This window comes from Bufo bufo, chromosome 1 (genome assembly GCF_905171765.1).
Source record: "Bufo bufo chromosome 1, aBufBuf1.1, whole genome shotgun sequence".
Classification (NCBI taxonomy): domain Eukaryota; kingdom Metazoa; phylum Chordata; class Amphibia; order Anura; family Bufonidae; genus Bufo; species Bufo bufo.
Genome location: NC_053389.1, coordinates 177,916,878 through 177,940,720, shown reverse-complemented (window position 1 = coordinate 177,940,720; position 23,843 = coordinate 177,916,878). Strand labels below are relative to the sequence as shown.

At 45.6% G+C, this 23,843-nt stretch overlaps 1 protein-coding gene across 1 annotated transcript; it reads left to right on the top strand.

Annotated features, from left to right (window-relative positions):
* The first annotated feature begins 46 nt into the window (after positions 1-46).
* Positions 47-16,967, top strand: TFPT (TCF3 fusion partner). The gene is made up of 6 exons (XM_040432603.1): positions 47-146; positions 1,276-1,525; positions 12,383-12,453; positions 13,594-13,663; positions 14,835-15,074; positions 16,405-16,967. Exons 2-6 carry the CDS (start codon positions 1,286-1,288, stop codon positions 16,537-16,539), a joined length of 756 nt encoding a protein of 251 aa, XP_040288537.1. The 5' UTR covers positions 47-146; positions 1,276-1,285; the 3' UTR covers positions 16,540-16,967.
* The last annotated feature ends 6,876 nt before the right edge of the window (positions 16,968-23,843 follow it).

The window sequence follows — 23,843 nt, the reverse complement described above, 5'->3', positions numbered from 1 at the left end:
GAATGTTTTCTATTGGTCTGTAGCTGCGCATGTCTCGCTGTCATGTTTTTTTTTTATTCTTTTTGTATATCATAACTTTATTTAGATCCACCAGTGGCATTCATATCTTCCTGTGCCCGACACGAAGGGGCAGATAATGTGAGCAGGTACGTGTGACAACAAGGGCGCAATGCTTGGTCCGTATCCTTCACCCCAGGCTCCTGGATGTCATAGCATGTAGTATCCCTATACCACCAGTGTATCATTGTCTTTTTCTCGGGGCAGTATGTCCTGTTGTCACCCAGCTTTCCCAGACTGCTCCCCCCTCCCCAGTATTGCTGCATAGGTAGATATGGCATTTGTGTAGGATATGAGTGACCCCCACTGTATTTGTGCACAGGGATAGTAATACTGCCTGGTCCTGAGCGTACAGCACGGAGTCCTAGTGCAGCGTGCATCGCTGATTATTCTGATACCATGACATCACTCAACCGACCCCATTATATATCATGATGTCACGTGCTAATGTGCGTGGAGAATGGGTGTTGTACTGCTCCTAAAGGGAACCGTTCCGATAAAATAGAGATATGAGACAAGTGCAGGATCGTATTTGCTTTCAACTTTGATCATTTCCCCAATCCAAATAATTAGAACACCCGTCTGTGGTGGGTTATAGCAAACATAATATTGTTTAAAGGGGTTCTCCGAGACCGTGAGTCCCTCTTTATATTTACAGGCATGCTGCAGAGACTCGCCTGTCACCAGTGCTGAGCTCCCTTCTCCTTTGGTCCCATTACTTACTGGACCGAAGTGTGACATGTCGTCTACACATACGTCACCGCTGCTGGCCAATCAGTGGCCTTGGTCACATGCTGTCACTCCACAGGCTACCAAAGAGGTCATTAATTGGTTGTGGCAGTGACATCTGTATACCGCCATGACCAACTTAACCCGCACCTACTGTGTCCTTCTCCCATACCATGTAGATTGTAAGCCCTCACGGGCAGGGCCCTCTCTCCTTCTGTACCAGTCTGTAACTCGTCTTGTTCCTGCTTAGTGCACTTGTCTGTATTATGTATGTGCACCCCTTATCATATGTACAGCGCTATGGAATGAATGGCGCTTTAATACTAAATAATAATAATAATAATAATGTGACCCTTCTGGTCCAGTAGAAGTGGATTTTTTTTTTTTTTTTTTTTTTTAAACCCTACATGTAAAGATGGAAATGCATTCCTGGTCTCACAGAACCCATTTAAATCCCCCAAAAAAAATCTGTCTTTATTTGTGTCTTAGATTTTCCATCATGGCTGCCGTAAACTTTGAAGAGTTTTCTGTCCCACCTGGATCTGAGCTTGCGCTTCCACCTCTGTTCGGCGGGAACATTTTAGAGAGTGAATTAGAAACAGAGGTTGAGTTTGTAGACGGGGGCCTGAGTGGCGATAACCTACAAGACGAGGAGGAAGAGGAGGCTCAGCAGCGCATGAGAGAACTTAACAAGAGAAAGTTCCTTGCCTTGAATCGCCGCTGCAAAGAAATTGAACAGGTTTGTACATGACAACAGTATGGCCGCTGCCATCTTCTAGACATACCTAAGACTCCTCTGTGATTTTCCTTTAAATAAACACACAGGGATTTAGTGACACCCCTGCCTGTGTGCCCTTTTAGATAGAAGGGGGTCTCCAACTTGGCACTCCCCTCTATGAGCTAGAATGGAGAGCTTCCCATCCTGAAGGATTCGGGTCGTCCTTACATTATGTGGACAGCCATTCATCTGAATGGTCACCATCCAATACTGCTTTACAGTCTCTGCAGGAGAAATTCCTGGTTGACTGAAGCTTCCCATAGTAAAATGGAGAGGGAAAGCTGATTGCCCTGGAGCCGGCATTCAACGTCTTTACCTCACATATTAACCACCTCAGCCCCCAGTGCTTAAACACCCTGAAAGACCAGGCCACTTTTTACACTTCTGACCTACACTACTTTCACCATTTATTGCTCGGTCATGCAACTTACCACCCAAATGAATTTTACCTCCTTTTCTTCTCACTAATAGAGCTTTCATTTGGTGGTATTTCATTGCTGCTGACATTTTTACTTTTTTTGTTATTAATCGAAATTTAACGATTTTTTTGCAAAAAATGACATTTTTCACTTTCAGTTGTAAAATTTTGCAAAAAAAACGAGATCCATATATAAATTTTGCTCTAAATTTATTGTTCTACATGTCTTTGATAAAAAAAAAATGTTTGGGTAAAAAAAAATGGTTTGGGTAAAAGTTATAGCGTTTACAAACTATGGTACAAAAATGTGAATTTCCGCTTTTTGAAGCAGCTCTGACTTTCTGAGCACCTGTCATGTTTCCTGAGGTTCTACAATGCCCAGACAGTACAAACACCCCACAAATGACCCCATTTCTGAAAGTAGACACCCTAAGGTATTCGCTGATGGGCATAGTGAGTTCATAGAACTTTTTATTTTTTGTCACAAGTTAGCGGAAAATGATGATTTTTCTTTTTTTTCTTTTTTTTTTCTTACAAAGTCTCATATTCCACTAACTTGTGACAAAAAATAAAAACTTCCATGAACTCACTATGCCCATCAGCGAATACCTTGGGGTGTCTTCTTTCCAAAATGGGGTCACTTGTGGGGTAGTTATACTGCCCTGGCATTCTAGGGGCCCAAATGTGTGGTAAGGAGTTTGAAATCAAATTCTGTAAAAAATGACCAGTGAAATCCGAAAGGTGCTCTTTGGAATGTGGGCCCCTTTGCCCACCTAGGCTGCAAAAAAGTGTCATACATGTGGTATCTCCGTATTCAGGAGAAGTTGGGGAATGTGTTTTGGGGTGTCATTTTACATATACCCATGCTGGGTGAGAGAAATATCTTGGCAAAAGACAACTTTTCCCATTTTTTTATACAAAGTTGGCATTTGACCAAGATATTTATCTCACCCAGCATGGGTATATGTAAAATGACACCCCAAAACACATTCCCCAACTTCTCCTGAATACGGAGATACCACATGTGTGACACTTTTTTGCAGCCTAGGTGGGCAAAGGTGCCCAAATTCCTTTTAGGAGGGCATTTTTAGACATTTGGATACCAGACTTCTTCTCACGCTTTGGGGCCCCTAAAATGCCAGGGCAGTATAAATACCCCACATGTGACCCCATTTTGGAAAGAAGACACCCCAAGGTATTCAATGAGGGGCATGGCGAGTTCATAGAAAAAAAAAATTTTTGGGCACAAGTTAGCGGAAATTGATTTTTTTGATTTTTTTTTCTCACAAAGTCTCCCTTTCCGCTAACTTGGGACAAAAATTTCAATCTTTCATGGACTCAATATGCCTTGGGGTGTCTTCTTTCCAAAATGGTGTTATTTGTGGGGTGTTTGTACTGCCCTGGCATTTGAGGGTCTCCGCAATCATTACATGTATGCCCAGCATTAGGAGTTTCTGCTATTCTCCTTATATTGAGCATACAGGTAATGAGATTTTTTTTTTCCGCTCAGCCTCTGGGCTGAAAGAAAAAAAATGAACGGCACAGATTTCTTCATTCGCATCGATCAATGTGGATGAAAAAATCTCTGCCAAAAAAAGAAAAAGGAGGGGAAAGGCGTCTGCCAGGACATAGGAGCTCCGCCCAACATCCATACCCACTTAGCTCGTATGCCCTGGCAAACCAGATTTCTCCATTCACATCAATCGATGTGGATGAATAAATCATTGCCGGGATTTTTTTTTTTATATATACAAAGTGTTTGCCAAAGTATATGAACACCGCCACCTCCTCAGCTCTTATGCCTCGGCAAACGTATCTTTTACTGCAGAGGAGAAATCTCGTCTTGCAGCGCCGCATACACCGACTTGCGTGTAATCTGACAGCAGCGCAATGCTTCTGTCCGAATGCACATCAGTGCTGCAGCTAGTCGATCGGTTGGTCCACCTGGAAGGTAAAAAAAACAAAACAAAAAAGAAAAAACCAGGCCGCAACGCAATAAATTTATTAACTTTTGAACAGAACATATAAACTTTTTTAAACTTTTTTAACTGAACGTTAACTTTTTTACTTACCGGTATTTTTTTTTTTGTTTAGATTTTTTTACCTTTATAGAACAAACCTCTCCTTCCCCATGTGACAATGTGCAAAGCGCAAATCGCCCAAAGATGTGGCGAAGTACGTTATGCACTTTATCCCAGGTGAAAGGAGAGGTTTGCAGCAGCTGTGAGTAAAAGGGCCCTAATAGCCCTGTGTGCCTGTCCTGGTGAGATGCGATCCCTATGCTAGGTGTACCTGTGTGTGGTACTTCCGGAAACACTCTCCATAGCATAGGGCAGGGTGGTCAGGACAGTCAGGACAGAAATAGCGGGTGTCACGCCTTATTCCACCCCTGCTACAGACACGACATCTTTTTCGGGGTGACGGTTGGGTTGAGGTACCAGGAACGACACTGGGGAAATGTCGCTCGTGTAGATGGCTAACTACACTGGTGGATGGGGCCACGGAACCTCCTGGATAAAGGAGGTTCTCGATGATCTCTTCCTGGAATTTGAGGAAGGATCGTGTTCTCCCAGCCTTACTGTAGAGAACAAAACTATTATACAGCGCCAATTGAATTAAATATACAGACACCTTCTTATACCAGCGTCTGGTTCTGCGGGAAACTAAATACGGAGACAACATCTGGTCATTGAAGTCCACCCCTCCCATGAGCGCATTATAGTCGTGGACACAGACGGGCTTTTCAATGACACAGGTTGCTCGCTCAATTTGTATTGTCGTGTCTGCGTGAATGGAGGAGAGAATGTAAACGTCACGCTTGTCTCTCCATTTCACCGCGAGCAGTTCTTCGTTACACAAGGCAGCCCTCTCCCCCCTTGCAAGACAGGTGGTTACAAGCCGTTGGGGGAAGCCCACGCGACTAGTTCGCGCGGTGCCACAGGCGCAAATCCGTTCTAGAAACAAATGCCTAAAGAGGGCCACACTTGTGTAGAAATTGTCCACATAAAGATGGTACCCCTTGCCGAATAAGGGTGACACCAAGTCCCAGACTGTCTTCCCACTGCTCCCCAGGTAGTCAGGGCAACCGACCGGCTCCAGGGTCTGATCTTTTCCCTCATAGATCCGAAATTTGTGGGTATAGCCTGTGGCCCTTTCACAGAGCTTATACAATTTGACCCCATACCGGGCACGCTTGCTTGGGATGTATTGTTTGAAGCCAAGGCGCCCGGTAAAATGTATTAGGGACTCGTCTACGCAGATGTTTTGCTCGGGGGTATACAAATCTGCAAATTTCTGGTTGAAGTGGTCTATGAGGGGCCGAATTTTGTGGAGCCGGTCAAAAGCTGGGTGGCCTCTGGGACGGGAGGTGGTGTTGTCGCTAAAATGCAGGAAACGGAGGATGGCCTCAAATCGTGCCCTGGACATAGCAGCAGAGAACATGGGCATGTGATGAATCAGGTTCGTGGACCAATATGACCGCAATTCATGCTTTTTTGTCAGGCCCATGTTGAGGAGAAGGCCCAAAAAAATTTTAATTTCGGAAACTTGGACTGGTTTCCACCGGAAAGGCTGGGCATAAAAGCTTCCCGGGTTGGCGGATATAAATTGTGTGGCATACCGGTTTGTCTCTGCCACGACTAAGTCCAAGAGCTCCGCAGTCAAGAACAGCTCAAAAAATCCCAGGGCCGAACCGATTTGAGCCGTCTCAACCCGAACTCCAGACTGGGCGGTGAAAGGGGGAACTAATGGTGCGGCTGAAGTTGGTGACTGCCAATCAGGGTTTGCCAGCACCTCAGGGATTCTAGGGGGTCTACGGGCCTGTCTGTGCGGTGGCTGCGACGGGGTAACTACTGCACGTGCCACCGTACCAGCTTCAACTGCCCTTCTGGTGCTCGCCACGTCACCATGTTGTACGGCAGTGCTGGTACTAGGTCCAGGGAGGGCTGCGCTGCTGGTGTATGCCTCACCACGTGATCCGGCAGCGACAGCCCCACTCTGCTGCTCTTGAAGCGGATCCTGCACAACCTGTGGTCTAGCGACACGGGGCCGGGTACGCCTGGTGCTGTCGGGGACCTCCACCTCCTCGTCCGAACTTTGGGTCAGAGAGCCACTGCTTTCTACAGGTTCGTATTCTGACCCGCTAGATTCGTCAGATGAGGGTTCCCATTCCTCATCCGACTGGGTCAGAATCCTGTAGGCCTCTTCAGAAGAATAAGGTAATGTAGAACAGAAGAAAGTAGCGGCACTCACCGGTGTGTAGTCAGGAAATTCAGCTTTATTTAATCCAGGGTTACATCAGGCAGGGGGCAGACGATTCAAGACACGCATTGATCAGCGGCGGCCGTTTCGCGCTAAATGCGCTTCATCTGGCTGTGCGTCAATGCGTGCTAGCACAACGCTCCTTTTAAATGCTGGCGTGGACCGTTGCCATAGAGACTAACAACCCAGGCCGCATCAGCAAAGAGAGGGTGGCTAAAGCAAAACACGTATATAAAAGCGATATAAAAACAATACAAATGCAATATTCAAGGAATGAACATAGATTCTGCAGTAGAAAGGTATACATATAAGGACATCACAGGAAAGGACTCAGATCGTTTCTATCGTTGAGTCCTAATTCCCCTAGGGCATGGGTACGTAATATCCAATTAGCTTCTCTCCGCAACAAGAGGCGGTGTCTGTCTCCCCCTTGGGGGGGGGGGGGGGGGGGGGCAGACACAATCTCCAAGCCAGAGAAAGAAATACAGCTGGTATCACCATTGTGGGAACTTCTGATATGTTCTATCAATCTAGGACAACCTTTACCTGTCTTGATAGAATTAAAGTGTTCTCTCACTCGCTCAAAAAGACACCTGATAGTTTTACCGAAGTAGAAACGTCCACATGTGCACAATAATAAATAAACTACATGAGTACTACGGCAGTTAATGAAGGCATTGACTGTATGCCGGCAAATTCAATGCTCTTCTTCTGCGAATTATTAGTGCACAGTGAACAGTTTCCACACCGGTAATTGCCTTTGGGTAGACTACTCTTAAGCCAGTTCTTGCTGCTATCTTTTTGGAGCCTCTCCTGGCTGGAGAGGACAGTGTGTGTCCTCTCCAGCCACGTACAGCACTGGATCTTAGTGCGCTTTGCCGCTGTGATTGGTGCCGCCCCCTACCTTATTTGCTATAATTGTTTCGGACTTCTCCTTTGGGGCCTGAGCACATTACACATTGCCGGCTTACCAGCACAGAAGATATTTATCTTGCAATTATTGTATCTATTATGGCTACAGAGGCATCCAGCCAATCCTTACTGGAAGGCAGAGAAGGGGCAGAGGACTTCTTTACACAGTGCAATGCCAAGGATTCCTTGCAAAACTTAAGCACTCGCGCACTTGAATTTAAAGTAGCGCAACTGGCAGATAAAGAGATACGTCTCTTCTGGACAGTAAAGTCACTTAAATCCTACAAGGAAAGTGGACGAGTGCCCAGGGGCTTAAGGATTTACAAAGTCCCTGCACAATTTGAACATGATGATTTATTTCTGAAAGATTGGCAGTCACTTCATATGGGCTTCTCTCTGCAAATATTAGAAATGGTATTGAAAAGAGATATCAAAGAGTATGACATCATCAAGGGCGAACTTGACAAAGCCCGTACAGAGTTGGAATCCAGATTGCCTGAAAATCTTCTGGACGCCTTTGAGAAGAAATTAAGCAAAAAGCTGACTGTCATACAAGCAGAGGTAAAAGAACGAAAAAGAGATAAATTCGTAAGAGATAAGCAAGATTACGAAACTGGCACCATTTTTAATTGGAATACTGGGAAAAGGTTCAATAAAAGACAACAAAAGAAGAAAACCTATCGACGCCAAAATAATAATGATTACTGGACGACAGACTCCGACTCCAGTATCTCGGATGATCCCGGCCATACATCAGCCGACCCTATAAGAGAGCCATGTGACCCTTTGGGAAAAGGATCAGAAGAGGAGGGAGGAAGACCAGGAAAAACAACAGGGATCAGAAAATCAGGAAGGGAGAAGAAACAAGTCTCTTGGAGAAAGTAGACAGCCTCCCCTGTCCTGATGAGAGCCTGGTGATCAATCTAACAGGCCGCCTGTTACCACCTGGTTGTATGAAAATCCTTAACAAGGGACTTGGTTACAGTTTAACCAAAAGGTTTGATCCTGTAGCTTTTGAGGGCGACTTGTTCAAAGCCACCCGTAAATTGTATCTACACAAGCTTTTTAGGGACACCCCACAGAAGCCACCTACCACCCTGGGAGAGTCACCACTCCAGCTTGACTCTAGGGCCTTTCAAGTGTCTAATGAATTTAATGAAGATGAACGAGCGTGCCTGGAATTCCTTACTGGAATGGACACCTTCAAGACGCCCTCAGCTGGCGCCTCTGTGGATCCATTCACTGGTGGAGTTAGATCCACCTTTTGCCCACCCATGCCCGCTGGGAGTAGCATTGATATCTTCCAATATCAAGTCATGAGGGATATTAAAGCGGTGATATACTCTACTGCTCAACCCAATATTACTATTGAGGAACAAAAAGCCCTACAGTGGCTACGTTCACAGGAAGATATAATAGTGAAACCAGCGGACAAGGGGGGCAATGTCGTCCTCATGTCCAGGGCATTTTATGTTGGCGAAGCACACAGACAGTTGGGTGACACCGAGGTCTATGAAAGGTTACGGGGGGACCCCCTGCCCAATGCCCAGCGACTGTTGCAATCCCTCGTCAAGAAATACGTGGAGATCGGTTTTTTACCCAAAAACATGTTGGACAAACTTGTCCCGTTATCTCCAGCCAAACCGTCTTGGTATTTCCTCCCAAAGGTCCACAAGTCGCTGAGCCACCCTCCGGGACGTCCCATCGTCGCGGGGATTGGCTCAGTGACCGAACCTTTATCCAAATACGTGGATTGGCTCCTTCGACCTGTACTCAGCAGCGCCCCCGCTTACCTCAGGGATACCAATGACTTCTTATTGGCCTTGAAAGAGATCTATTGGCAGAAAGATTACCAACTGGTATCCCTCGATGTGGAGAGCCTCTACACCCGCATCCCTCATGATGCCGGTGTAGAGGCGATCCTTGACATCGTGGCGAACCTAGGTAAAACCCCTATTTATTGCGAGTTCGTAGGGGAGGCTCTCAGGTTTATTTTAACCAATAACGTATTTCAATTTGGTGACGAGTGGTTCAGGCAGAAGCTGGGCACGGCTATGGGGACCCCCGTCTCCTGCACCTTTGCTAATATGTACCTTTCCAGACTAGAGGATAGATATGTCTACTCTGTTAACAATCCTTTCCTCTCTAAATTGAAAACATATCTACGTTTTGTAGATGATATATTTATAGTCTGGGAAGGTACAGAAGATGAGTGCAATGAATTTGTTAACTATATGAACAAGAATGACATGGGCATGACCTTTACCATGAATTTTGGAGGAAATAAGTTGGAGTTTCTGGATGTGGCTGTCCTGGTGGTAGACGACGAGTTGGTCACGGAGGGCTTCCGTAAGCCCACGGCGACCAACTCCTTGCTCCACTACGACAGCTTCCATCCAGGTAGTGTCAAAAAAGCCGTACCATACGGACAGTTCATTAGACTTAGACGTATAAATAGCAAAGACAGCGGCTATAATAGACAGGCCAGAGACCTCAAACAACGTCTAGTAAAAAGAGGCTACCCTGAGGAGGCTCTAAATAAGGATATGAAAAGAGTGGAGGAGAACTTCTCACAGGATCTTCTTTTAAGGGGTGATAACCGGAAAATAGGCAATGGTGCGGACCCGACCAAGGGCAACAGATTTGCGTTCTCCTTCAAATACAGCCCTATGGCTGATCGTATCCGATCAGTCATATTCAAGAACTGGGATGTTTTGAGGAGGGACGCAACTCTGAGTGAGCTGACTGGACAGAGACCTCTCGTCTCATTCAGAAGGAGTCACACTATTAAGGACAAGCTCGTCAGGAGTAGGCTCCAAAAAGATAGCAGCAAGAACTGGCTTAAGAGTAGTCTACCCAAAGGCAATTACCGGTGTGGAAACTGTTCACTGTGCACTAATAATTCGCAGAAGAAGAGCATTGAATTTGCCGGCATCCGGCATACAGTCAATGCCTTCATTAACTGCCGTAGTACTCATGTAGTTTATTTATTATTGTGCACATGTGGACGTTTCTACTTCGGTAAAACTATCAGGTGTCTTTTTGAGCGAGTGAGAGAACACTTTAATTCTATCAAGACAGGTAAAGGTTGTCCTAGATTGATAGAACATATCAGAAGTTCCCACAATGGTGATACCAGCTGTATTTCTTTCTCTGGCTTGGAGATTGTGTCTGCCCCCCCCCCCCCCCAAGGGGGAGACAGACACCGCCTCTTGTTGCGGAGAGAAGCTAATTGGATATTACGTACCCATGCCCTAGGGGAATTAGGACTCAACGATAGAAACGATCTGAGTCCTTTCCTGTGATGTCCTTATATGTATACCTTTCTACTGCAGAATCTATGTTCATTCCTTGAATATTGCATTTGTATTGTTTTTATATCGCTTTTATATACGTGTTTTGCTTTAGCCACCCTCTCTTTGCTGATGCGGCCTGGGTTGTTAGTCTCTATGGCAACGGTCCACGCCAGCATTTAAAAGGAGCGTTGTGCTAGCACGCATTGACGCACAGCCAGATGAAGCGCATTTAGCGCGAAACGGCCGCCGCTGATCAATGCGTGTCTTGAATCGTCTGCCCCCTGCCTGATGTAACCCTGGATTAAATAAAGCTGAATTTCCTGACTACACACCGGTGAGTGCCGCTACTTTCTTCTGTTCTACATTACCTTGTACTTGCATCGCACCTGCATAGCTGAGCACCGCCGCTGTGTGTGTCCTCTCCAGCCACGTACAGCACTGGATCTTAGTGCGCTTTGCCGCTGTGATTGGTGCCGCCCCCTACCTTATTTGCTATAAATCTCTTCAGAAGAATACCCCCTGTTTGACATTTGGACTACTAAATTTAGGGGTATTCCCTGAGACTACCCAAGAAAAAAAGCAAGCCTGTCTTACAAAGGGGAGGCTAGCGAAGTACCGGAGGCCGCTACGGTTGATAAAAAATATCAAAACTGATTTTTTTTATCGCCGCAGTGCGTGTAAAATGAATGTGCAGTGATCAAAAAAATATATATTTTTTGTCACTGCGGTGGGGCGGGCGTGGGTGAACGCACGTGTGGGCGACCGATCAGGCCTGATCGGGCAAACACTGCGTTTTGGGTGGAGGGCGAGCTAAGGTGACACTAATACTATTATAGATCTGACTGTGATCAGTTTTGATCACTTACAGATACTATAAAAGTACAAATGCTGATTAGCGATACGCTAAACAGCGAATAAGTGACTGCGGTGCGGTGGGCTGGGCGGTAACTCACGCTAAACTACCTAACCAAGGGGCCTAAACTATCCCTAAAACCTAACAGCCAATACTAGTGAAAAAAAAAAGTGACAGTTTACACTGATCACTTTTTTTCCTTTCACTAGTGATTGACAGGGGCGATCAAAGGGGTGATCAAAGGGTTAATTGGGGTGCAGGGGGGTGATCTGGGGCTACAGTGAAGTGTTTGGTGCTACTCACAGTGATGTCTGCTCCTCTGCTGGATCCAACCGACGAAAAGGACCAGCAGAGGAGCAGAGAAGCCATATAACAGATCATATTTACTAATATGATCTGTTATATGACTTGTGATTGGATTTTTTGAAAATCGCCAGCCTGCCAGCCAATGATCGTTGCTGGCAGGCTGGTGACTAACTTCTTCTTTAACTTTTGCCGGCCCGCGATGCGCATGCGCGGGCCGGCTTTGAGCGAAATCTTGCGTCTCGCGAGATGACGCGTATATGCGTGACTGTGCGCAGCGCTGCCAACTCCGGAACGCGAATCTGCGTTAGGCGGTCCGGAGGTGGTTAAAGGGGTTTATGTGAATGAAGCTTATTCTTTTCACTCTCTACACCCTCAGCAAGGATTAGCAGTCAGTGAGCCATTATTCTTCCATGTAAGGATGCTCAACCTGCGGCTCTCCAGCTGTTGTAAAACTACAACTCCCACGATGCCCTGCTGTAGGCTGATAGCTGTAGGCTGTTCGGGCATGCTGGGAGTTGTAGTTTTGCAACAGCTGGAGGGCCACAGGTTGGGCATCACTATCCTAATACAGGACAGTCAGTGATAGTCACCAGGAAAAAGGCCATGGCCACACATAGCTAGTCCCCTGCAGATTTACCACAGTGGAGAATATTCAAATTGTGCGCATTGTGCTGCGGTTGCCATGTGGAAATGCTGCAGATTTCTCCCTCTGTATTTCAAAGATCCTTCACAAACACCAAATTATGTCGTAAAGTTTGGTTTATTTTTTTCAGGTCAATGAGAGAATACTTAATAGACTTCACCAAGTTCAGAAGATAACACGAAGACTGAAACAAGAGAGGAGGTGGGTACTTACCTTATGATGACCCTTTATAAACTTAGCTGTAATGGTTTGTACAAGCAATAATCAAATTCCTCTAAAGTGACATCCTGTTGTCTGAAATGTCTTATTGGACTTGAGACAAGAATACGGTCTTAGGCTACATGCACACGACCGTATGTGTTTTGCGGTCCGCAAATTGCGGATCCGCAATAAAAACGGATGGCACCCGTTTTTTTTGCGGATCAGTTTTTTTGTGTGGATCCATTGTAATAATGCCTATCCTTGTCCGCAAACTAGAAAAAAATAGGACATGCACTATTTTTTTTTTGTGGAGCAACGGAACGGACATACTGATGCGGACAGCACACGGTGTGCTGTCCGCGTTTTTTGCGGACCTATTGAAATGAATGGGTTCGCATCCTATCCGCAAAAAAACCGGAACGGACACGGAAACAAAATACGGTCGTGTGCATGAGGCCTTAGTGGAACTTGAAACTGGCTGATGGGTCAAGGTTAGACTGGGAAAGCATTGGTTAAAGGGGTTGTCTCATCACAGAAAATGGGGGCATATTGCTAGGATATACCCCCATTGTCTTATAGGTGCGGGTCCCACCGCTGGGACCTGCACCTATATCGGGAACGGAGTCCAGCAAGGTAGTGGCTGGAGGACTCCGGTCCAGCCACCACCAAGCGCTCTCCCTATAGAAGTGAATGGGAGAGCACCGCGCTTGACCGGCCACCGCTCCCATTCATTTCTATGGGCCGGACGGAAATAGCTGAGCCAGCGCTTGGCGGCCCCATAGAAAATGAATGGAGCGCTGCTCGATATAGGTGGGACCTGCACCTATCAGACAATGGGGGCATATCCTAGCAATATGCCCCCATTGTCTGAGATGAGAAAACCCCTTTAATATAGGAATTAATGGAGATTTGCTTTAGACACAGTGACCTGGATTAGTCTTTCCATGGCATCCACTGATCCAGCAAGTCTTTTCCTAAGCATGAATGATTACATTTCCACTGTACAGTTATGTGTGGCGCTCCACTGCAGACTGATCTATGTTATGATGGCTACTTACCAAACCTGTGACAGTTTGGGTCACATGAGTAATGTACTGGATTCCACAGATCTCAATATCTAATGCTTTGTATTTATTTCAGATGTCTGATGAAAGTCTTGGACTCTTATGGAGATGATTACAGAAAGAGCCACCTAACCTTCTTACTTGAGGTAACATTTATTTAAGAAAAAACATGGGGGCACCATTTTCTAAAAAGATTGTAATGTTTTGGGCTTTTACACCACACTGTCCACTATTCAGGAAAGCGGGCATGATGTCAGCGGGGCCTAGGGGGGCGTAGCCTCCGCTGCCCGGCAAATTTACTTTACGACAGAAACTGGGGTAAATTATAGCTCAAATCTATGCCAGTTCATAAATTAGGAGCATCTCACTTAAAGGGGTTGTCCGGGCTTTTAATATTGATGATCTATCCTCAGGAAGAAAGTAAGAACAGGAACAAAAAGGGACGTCCGCACTGCCTCAAACAGCCGATCGGCAGGGGTGCCGGGTGTCGGACCTCTGCTGATCTGATATTGATGACCTATCCTGAGCATAGGTCATCAATATTAAAAAGCCTGGACAACCCCTTTAAGCAAAACCAGATCAAGACTGGCGTATGTAACACCAATATTGAAAAATTCCCCCCATCGACCATAAGACTTTAACTCTTTGAAGACATGTTAAAGTGGGCGGAGAAATTATAAAAAAAACAAGCTGATCACATGGAATCCTTCTGCTAGGACCTGTAATTTGTGAGGGATCTCAGTTACAACTGTTCAGTTCCCCTGCAGCACCCCCACAGGAGAATTGAAATATTACAGAGTACACATAAAAATCAATAGGCCATCCATGTAACGCGCAGACATGTCAGGCCCCCCTTGGGTTGCTGATCGTCACTCAATACCTGATTGGGGAACATCTCTATTAACTTTGAAAATAGGTTTTTAAACAAGGTATCCTCATTTAACCCCCTTATAGGGGTTATGCCCTTATCATTGTGGATAGGTACAATAAATTGGGATCTTTCATTTGAGGCTCGCCCAGTGGAGGACCCAGCAGGTTCATGCATTACACAGATGGCCCTTTGATGTTGGTGGACACCTTGCAATGTTTTATAGACGGCTGATAAAGAAGGGGGGTCCAGTGACAAGACCTCAAGTAATCTTGTCATTATTTGCTAGAACCAGGTCATAAAAAGCAGTTTGAATACTGCTTGCGGACTCCAGTGGTGATAGAAGTTTCACATCAGAATACAATAGTCAAGGCAATCATTTGTATAAAGTTGAAATACCGGTATGTGATGCATTATATAAATCTTCTAAGTACACTTGATTTTTACAGGAAGAAGGCACCCAAGCCTGTAATACACCTACCCCAGCCAACTCTGAAAATGAACCCCCAGAAAACGAGGATTTATCAAGGTGTCTTACAGGACCTCCCCTTGGCTTAGAGGCCACTAGTCCGGAAAGCTCATCTCATGTAGAAGGACCACCAGCTAAAAAGAGAAGAAAGTTCAAAGAGGAGAAAGACCATAAAAAGATAAGCCCACCTCTTCTTCCGTCAGAGCCACTGCTAGCACAGGTAAAGCAATGCAATCACTGTAAGGGCTCTTGCACACGACAGTCTGTATTTTGCGGTCCGCAAAAAATATGGATGACGTCTCTGTGCATTCCGTATTTTGCGGAATGGAACAGCTGGTCCCTAATAGAACAGTCCTATCCTTGTCCGTAATGCGGACAAATAATAAGACATGTTCTATTTTTTTGCGGAACGTAGGCTTTTCACCTCTCCTGATAATGCTTAGTAATCGCTTGCATTCCCCTGTAATAACAATTCTAAGCATCTTTTCTTATGACTTTGTTGTGCCATTGTTCTATCATTCCTATTAGAAATTTTTGAATTAATTGGCAGACCGTTAGCAATAAAGGTCAATCTGGGTGTTACCAGACACGTCCCTGCACAGTCTGACACTGGTAGCACTGATTGGATGGTGTAGACCTTTATTGCTGACTACTGGCAGTTCATTTATAAACTTCTTGAAGGAATAATATAGGAATGTCACAACACAGAGTGATAAAAAAGATGCCCTAAAATTTTTATAACATGCAGAATGAAAGTAGTTACTACAACAGACTTGTCAGGAAAGGTGACAGGTCCTCTTTGGAGGGGCTTTCCAAGACTTTAATATTTAATGGCCTTTCCTACTCCCGATACCTCCACTGATCTGCTGATTGAAGGGGCCACAGCACCCTTAGGGCTCATTCAGCGGGCTGTAGTGTTTTGCTGTCGGCAAATTGCAGATCTGCAAAATATGGATACAGGCTGTGTGTGCGTTCTGCATTTTGTGGACCGCACATGGCCGGCACTAGGATAGAAATTACTATTCTTGTCCATTATCTTTCTGGCGGGGCCATGGAATGGAACTACGGAGGCGGACAGCACATGGTATGCTGTCTGCATCTTTTGCAGCCCCATTCAAATGAATGGACCTGCACCCGTTCCACAAAATTCATATGGTCGTGTGAATGAGCCCTTATTAACAGGCACAGCTCCATACTTTTAGTAGTGGCTGTGCCTGGTATTGCAGCACTATGTCATTTACTTGAATAGGAAGGAGACGCAGAGAGCTGAAGTACCAGGTACAGCCAATGCATAATGTACAGAGCTGTGCCTGGTAAACAGTGGAGGAGACAATACTTCCCCTTCAGCCAGCAGATTGGGGGTTCCAGGAGTTGTATCCCCACTGATCTGATATTGGGGGTGTATTCTACAGATAGGCCATCAATATCAAAGTCCGGGAAAACCTTTTATCTCATATTGGTGTGGTTCAGCAAGCTCAAGGACTTTTATGGCAAGTCTAACCCTCTTGAGGTGGTATATCCTAACTTCATTGTTCACATTTGTATTGCAGGTTAAGATAGAAGAGGACTATTTATGTGATGGAGACGAGGAGCTTAATCTTAGCTGGCGTCCTCTCAGCCCACGAGACAAGATACTGCAGTACACAAAGTTCTCCAGCCCTGGACCTTGCCCAGACTTTGACTGAAACAGAAATGTGATGTTGTGTCCTCCATTAGACAATTCTCATTCAGTCTGTCAGGATCTGGTGAAATTCTGAATGTACAGACTTGCAATGATATTTTCTGAAAGAACGTTGATTTCTGGGAATATTAGTAGTCAGCTTCTCAGCACCCGGACTATACTGTGGAGACACCAGCTGAGAGAAGCTCCCACAACGCCATTGTGATGTCCATGGTTCCTGATCTAGTAAGAGGTCTCTTGCCGACGCTTCAACTTCTCGCTGCTTTGTCTGTTACATTTCACCTCCATCGTACAGGGAGGTAACCCATTATTTGGACCCTTCCTCAGGCCAGCATTTCAATGCTTTGAGATGATAATAGTGTATTTCAAGTTTTCTACTTTTATATGTGGTTTTGCTTGAAATATAGTGTTGAAATGTTACTGTGCAGTAAATATAGGATATTTGTGTAAATCCATTGGTTTCTATGTTACTTTACAATGTCACCATATTAGTTTAGCATTTTTAAGAAGTTCACAGAATCCACATGAGGAGCATAGATGACAGTTTCTGGTGCCTGTACTTACACCCCAAAACAGAAAGCGGGGAATTTATTAAGATCTCTACACCAGGTTTCATGACAGATGTTGGTGCAAGCCCCCTTTTTGTGCCAAAATGTGAGACTTTTTGCCAATTTACTCCAAGCTTCACTTAAAAAATAAAAAACGTGCGGGCTCTATGTAGTCCAGCTTCTGCCAGGAAATCTACGCGAGCTCCTGGCTAGTGTAGAGATTAGTTTTTGGTGCACAGACCTCCCATGATGCACCATTATTAGGAGGTGTACGCCTCTTAATATTTTTGGCACATCTTACACCAGCACACTTTATATTTCTACAAAAATGCTAGTTTTAGTATGTTCCCACCAAAAGGTCTTCGATATTGATGGCCTCTTCTCAGGATCGATCATCAATATCTGAACAGTGACTATCTGAATGGGCCTGAGCTGCAATACAAAGCACAGCCACTATACAATGAACTGTGCTTCAAAAGATGGGAGGAGGCCACAGAGGTCACCAGAGCGCCGCGGCCTCTTCAAACAGCGGATCAGTGGGGGTGCCAGAAGATGGACCCCTACCAACCCGGAAAACCCTTTAAATGCTTATTCTAGGAAAACCAAAAATGCTGTCTTATACAGGACATATCTAACCTTCAGTTCATTCCTTTGCATGTCAGGTCATGATTATTCCCACAGCTTCCATCATATTCCAAAAAACCCTTGTTCTGGGATAGGGGAAGACGTGCATTTGGCTGACTATGAATGAAGAACAACTATTGATTGAAAAGTTTTTTGTTTTTCTTTTAAAGGGGTCATCCTTAGGGTACCTGCATTTGGTGCAGATTTTTCTGCAGAAAATCCACTTGAAATCTGCACTATTTATTGCACTTTTGTTGCAGTTTGAAGTCTATGGGAAAAAGCCTTCTACAGAGGGTGCGCAATCAATCAGAAAATAAGCAAAGTGTACATGAGATTTGTTAAATCCCATTCACTATGCGGGCACTGTATTATGTGAATCCGCATCGTGTGCAGGTAGCCTTAGGAAACTCCTTCAAAGCATAACAGTAACAACACACAGGGTTCATACACCCTGTTGGGCGGTCTGAAGCGGTTGTCTGCTTTGGGCAATATCTTTGGTAGAAGAGCCCCCTGTGGATCACAAGGTTCCCCGCTGCTGGAGCGCTCAGCAATCGGCAGTAATTTGTGGGGCAAAAGGCAACAAGTGTTCTGCTTCCCTGCAGAAGTGCAAATGACAGGGGTTGTCCCACAAAGGTTATTTATCACCTATATACAGGATAGGTGATAAGTATTTAATCGCAGGGATGGCCGACTGTTAGGGATCTCTGCAATCCTGGTAAGGAGGGGTCCCCATATCTCCTCTGAAAGGAGCTGCAGTGTGCATGCTGCTCTATCACACCAATCACTTCTGTGGGACTCATGTAGGCAGCACTAGATCAGTCCTATAGAAATGAAGGGAGCAGTGGCCCGAAATGCTCACTACAGCTCCATCCAGAGAGGGAAGCTCTTGAAGTTAATAGCCAACTTATCTAATGGATGGTTACGCTGTGGCCTTCAGCTCTCTGTAGGTGATGTCTGCTCCGGCTGGGTCCACACAAGTGTTATTCTTAATGTTCTTCTCCGTTACAGGACTGTAATGGAGTCAGTCAGGCTTCCCTCCAGGCAGCTAGTTGTATGTTTGACAGGATCTGCAGATGTGAACATATCTTAAAGGGGTTCTCTGGGTATCAAGAAAATGAATATTACTTTATTATAAGTATACCCAAATACCTTTCATTAGTTGTAATGGCTCATTTTGTCTCGGAAGCAATCATCAGGAGAAACAAAATGGCTACCATCCGATTAGTACACACAAAACCTGTCCTAATCACAGAGGAGGAAAAGTTACTTCACAACACTAACCTAAAGAGCTGCCTCATCCTCCTCTCTGCTCTGCTTGTCAGGGATTATGATCTTGAATACAGTTGATAAGATCTTCAGCTGAATCTTTGTAGGAATGGAGGTCATGAGGAGATATGAAGTACAGAGAGGAGGATGAGGATAATGAGCAGAAGCACTTGTATGTACAGTCGTGGCCAAAAGTTTTGAGAATGACACAAATATTAGTTTTCACAAAGTTTGCTGCTAAACTGCTTTTAGATCTTTGTTTCAGTTGTTTCTGTGATGTAGTGAAATATAATTACACGCACTTCATACCAGGGCTCGACAAATCCCGGGCGCCAGGTCGCCATGGCGACCAGGAATTTGGTCCTGGCGCTTGGGTATTTGTCAGCCCGTTTTCAAAGATGCGCTCTCGGCGCGCACCATGGTTTCCTGAGCCGGCACAGTGGAGAAGGAGAGGAGTCCCTCCCTCCCCACTGTGCGCGGCTGCCGCTGGCCACTAAGAACAGAGTAGGAGGGGAGGGACTGCGGCCACTGCGCCACCAATGAATGTGCCGGCCATATCCCGGCCCCTATGACTGCACGCTGTGATCCGCGCGATTAACTCCTCAGTTGAGGGGTTATTCGCGCGGATCACAGCGTCCTGTCAGAGGTCGGGTGCCGGGTTCTTCAGTCTCGACTCTCTGCATTGGTGGCAGTGGGCAGTTCCGATCGGAGTCCCAGCAGTGTAATGCTGGGGCTCCGATCGGTTACCATGGCAGCCAGGAGTCACGCTACTGAAGTCCTGGCTGCGATGGTATGTTAGTAAGCAGCATTATACTCACGTGCGCCGAGGCCGCCGGGCGCTCCTTCTGTCTGTGCGGCTCATTGCTAATGCTTATAGCATTAGCAATGCGCCGCACACACCTATGAGAAGAAGGAGCGCCCGGCGATCACGGCGCACGTGAGTATAATGCTGCTTACTAACATACCATCGCAGCCAGGACTTCAGTAGCGTCCTGGCTGCCATGGTAACCGATCGGAGCCCCAGCATTACACTGCTGGGACTCCGATCGGAACTGCCCACTGCCACCAATGATGGGGGGAGGAGGGGGACCCTGTGGCCACTGCCACCAATGATTAATACTGGGGAGGGAGGCGGGGTGGGTTTGTTACCAGAGGGGGCTGGAGGGGCTGATCAGAGGGAGGCTGGAGGGGCTGATCAGAGGGAGGCTGGAGGGGCTGATCAGAGGGAGGCTGGAGGGGCTGATCAGTGGGAGGCTGCCATGGTCAGCTCCCTGCTGTGTGTACTATGCACAGGGCAGCAGGGAGAGTGTAAAGTCCTATTCACCCTAATAGAGCTCTATTAGGGTGAATATGACAAGGGTTCTAGCCCTTAAAGGGTTTCTGTCACCCCACAAAACTCTTTTTTTTTTTTGGATAGTTAGATTCCTCATAGCGCGATATAGGAGAATATAATAGTCTTACTTACTTTCATGCGGCCGATTCTTTAAAACGAAGTTTTATAATATGTAAATGAGGGCTCTACCAGCAAGTAGGGCGTCTACTTGCTGGTAGCCGCAGCAGAAAACCGCCCCCTCGCCGTGTTGATTGACAGGGCCAGCCGTGATCTCCTCCTCCGGCCAGCCCTGTCAGTAATTCAAAAATCGCGCGCCTCTGGTCATTCGGCGCAGGCGCTCTGAGATGAGGAGGCTCGTCTCCTCAGCACTCCCTCAGTGCGCCTGCGCCGATGACATCACCGAAAAAGACGTCATCGGCGCAGGCGCACTGAGGGAGTGCTGAGGAGACGAGCCTCCTCATCTCAGAGCGCCTGCGCCGAATGACCAGAGGCGCGCGATTTTTGAATTACTGACCGGGCCGGCCGGAGGAGGAGATCACGGCTGGCCCTGTCAATCAACACGGCGAGGGGGCGGTTTTCTGCTGCGGCTACCAGCAAGTAGACGCCCTACTTGCTGGTAGAGCCCTCATTTACATATTATAAAACTTCGTTTTATAAAGAATCGGCCGCATGAAAGTAAGTAAGACTATTATATTCCCCTATATCGCGCTATGAGGAATCTAACTATCCAAAAAAAAAAAAAAAAGTTTTGTGGGGTGACAGAAACCCTTTAAGAAGGCTGTTATTAAATAAAGTAAAAAAAAAAAAAAAAAATTTAAACACCCCCCCCCCCCCCAAATATAGAAAACAATATATTGCGATATACATGCTTAAAATTATATCGCAATATAGATTTTATGACGCGGCTCCGCCTGGCTCCTAACTTTTTTAGCTGGCTCCTAGATTCCAAGGAAATTTGTCAAGCCCTGCTTCATACGTTTCAAAGGCTTTTATTGACAATTACATGACATTTATGCAAAGAGTCAGTATTTGCAGTGTTGGCCCTTCTTTTTCAGGACCTCTGCAATTCGACTGGGCATGCTCTCAATCAACTTCTGGGCCAATTCCTGACTGATAGCAACCCATTCTTTCATAATCACTTCTTGGAGTTTGTCAGAATTAGTGGGTTTTTGTTTGTCCACCCGCCTCTTGAGGATTGACCTCAAGTTCTCAATGGGATTAAGATCTGGGGAGTTTCCAGGCCATGGACCCAAAATGTCAAAGTTTTGGTCCCCGAGCCACTTAGTTATCACTTTTGCCTTATGGCACGGTGCTCCATCGTGCTGGACAATGCATTGTTCTTCACCAAACTGTTGTTGGAAGAAGTTGCTGTTGGAGGGTGTTTTGGTACCATTCTTTATTCATGGCTGTGTTTTTGGGCTAAATTGTGAGTGAGCCCACTCCCTTGGATGAGAAGCAACCCCACACATGAATGGTCTCAGGATGCTTTACTGTTGGCATGACACAGGACTGATGGTAGTGCTCACCTTTTCTTCTCCAGACAAGCCTTTTTCCAGATGCCCCAAACAATCGGAAAGAGGCTTCATCGGAGAATATGACTTTGCCCCAGTCCTCAGCAGTCCATTCACCATACTTTCTGCAGAAGATCAATCTGTGCCTGATGTTTTTTTTTGGAGAGAAGTGGCTTCTTTGCTGCCCTTCTTGACACCAGGCCATCTTCCAAAAGTCTTCGCCTCACTGTGCGTGCAGATGCGCTCACACCTTCCTGCTGCCATTCCTGAGCAAGCTCTGCACTGGTGGCACTCCGATCCCGCAGCTGAATCCTCTTTAGGAGACGATCCTGGCGCTTGCTGGACTTTCTTGGACGCCCTGAAGCCTTCTTAACAAGAATTGAACCTCTTTCCTTGAAGTTCTTGATGATCCTATAAATTGTTGATTGAGGTGCAATCTTAGTAGCCACAATATCCTTGCCTGTGAAGCCATTTTTATGCAACGCAATGATGGCTGCACGTGTTTCTTTGCAGGTCACCATGGTTAACAATGGAAGAACAATGATTTCAAGCATCACCCTCCTTTTAACATGTCAAGTCTGCCATTTTAGCCCAATCAGCCTGACATAATGATCTCCAGCCTTGTGCTCGTCAACATTCTCACCTGAGTTAACAAGACGATTACTGAAATGATCAGCAGGTCCTTTAATGACAGCAATGAAATGCAGTGGAAAGTTTTTCTTTTGGGATTAAGTTAATTTTCATGGCAAAGAAGGACTATGCAATTCATCTGATCACTCTTCATAACATTCTGGAGTATATGCAAATTGCTATTATAAAAACTTAAGCAGCAACTTTTCCAATATTTATGTAATTCTCAAAACTTTTGGCCACGACTGTAGTCTCCATTACCACAGCCCTACATTACCTCTGTCTGTCCTCTCTGTACTTCATCTCCTCATGAACTCCATTTCTACAGAGATTCATCTGAAGATCTTCTCATCTGTATTCAGGATCATAATCCCTCACAAGTACAGCAGAGAGGAGGCTGAGGCAGCTCTGTGGTTGTATCTGGTCCTCCTGTGTCATTAGGTCAGGTATTGTGTGGACTAATAGGACGGCGGCCATTCTCCGGAGCCATTATAACTAATAAAAGATATTTCGGAGTATATGTATAGTAGTAATATTTAAGTATTTTCATTTTCTTAATTCCCGGAGAACCACTTTACGGGTACTGTCACACTAGTGTTAAAGTTTTCCGGTATTGAGTTCCGTCCTAAGGGCTCAATACCGGAAAAAAAACGCTTCAGTTTTGTCCTAATGCTTTCTGAATGGAAAGCATTCCATTCAGTATGCTTTAGGATGTCTTCAGTTCAGTCACTTTTACGGTATTTGGCCGCCAAAATTCGAGAACACTTGCCGGAAGCGGCATTATTTTCCATTGAAATGTATTAATGCCGGATCTGATACCAAGGGTTCCGGAAAAACGGATCCGCATGCACAGAGCCTTAAAAATGTGAAAAAAATAAATACTGGATGACACCGGAGAGACGGATCTGGTATTTCAATGCATTTGTCAAACGGATCCGCATCCGGAAACAAATGGTATCTGCTTACACATGGATTTCCGGGTCCGGCAGGCAGTTCCGTTACCGGAACTGCCTGCTGGATTCCTCTAACGCTAGTGTGAAAGTCCCCTAATAGATGCGGGTCCTGAATGGCATATATCCTAGTAAGGCAGAATTCCTTAACAGGGTATTTAAAAATCGGTCTAAACCAGACAATGCCTTTACATACCACTTCAGTGATACAGATACCCCTGCATTACACAAGGTAACGCAATCTCAGATAAAGGGACTAGCATACATTACACTATAATGGAGTGAAAGGAAGAGGTCTTTCTACTGGAAAAGTAGACGATACCACAAGGTATTTCAGAAAGAACCTTATAACAGACGTCATTTTTACATCACCTCTCCAGAGAAATAATTTATTCATATATCTGCAATACTAGCTGACACGACACAAAGTGTGACCATGAGACGTG

Coding starts and splice junctions, on each gene's coding strand:
- TFPT (XM_040432603.1), top strand. CDS start 1,286: ATGGCTGCCGTAAACTTTGAAGAGTTTTCTGTCCCACCTGGATCTGAG. Junction 12,454..13,593: donor AGACTGAAACAAGAGAGGAG/GTGGGTACTTAC, acceptor TATTTATTTCAG/ATGTCTGATGAAAGTCTTGG. Junction 13,664..14,834: donor ACCTAACCTTCTTACTTGAG/GTAACATTTATT, acceptor TGATTTTTACAG/GAAGAAGGCACCCAAGCCTG.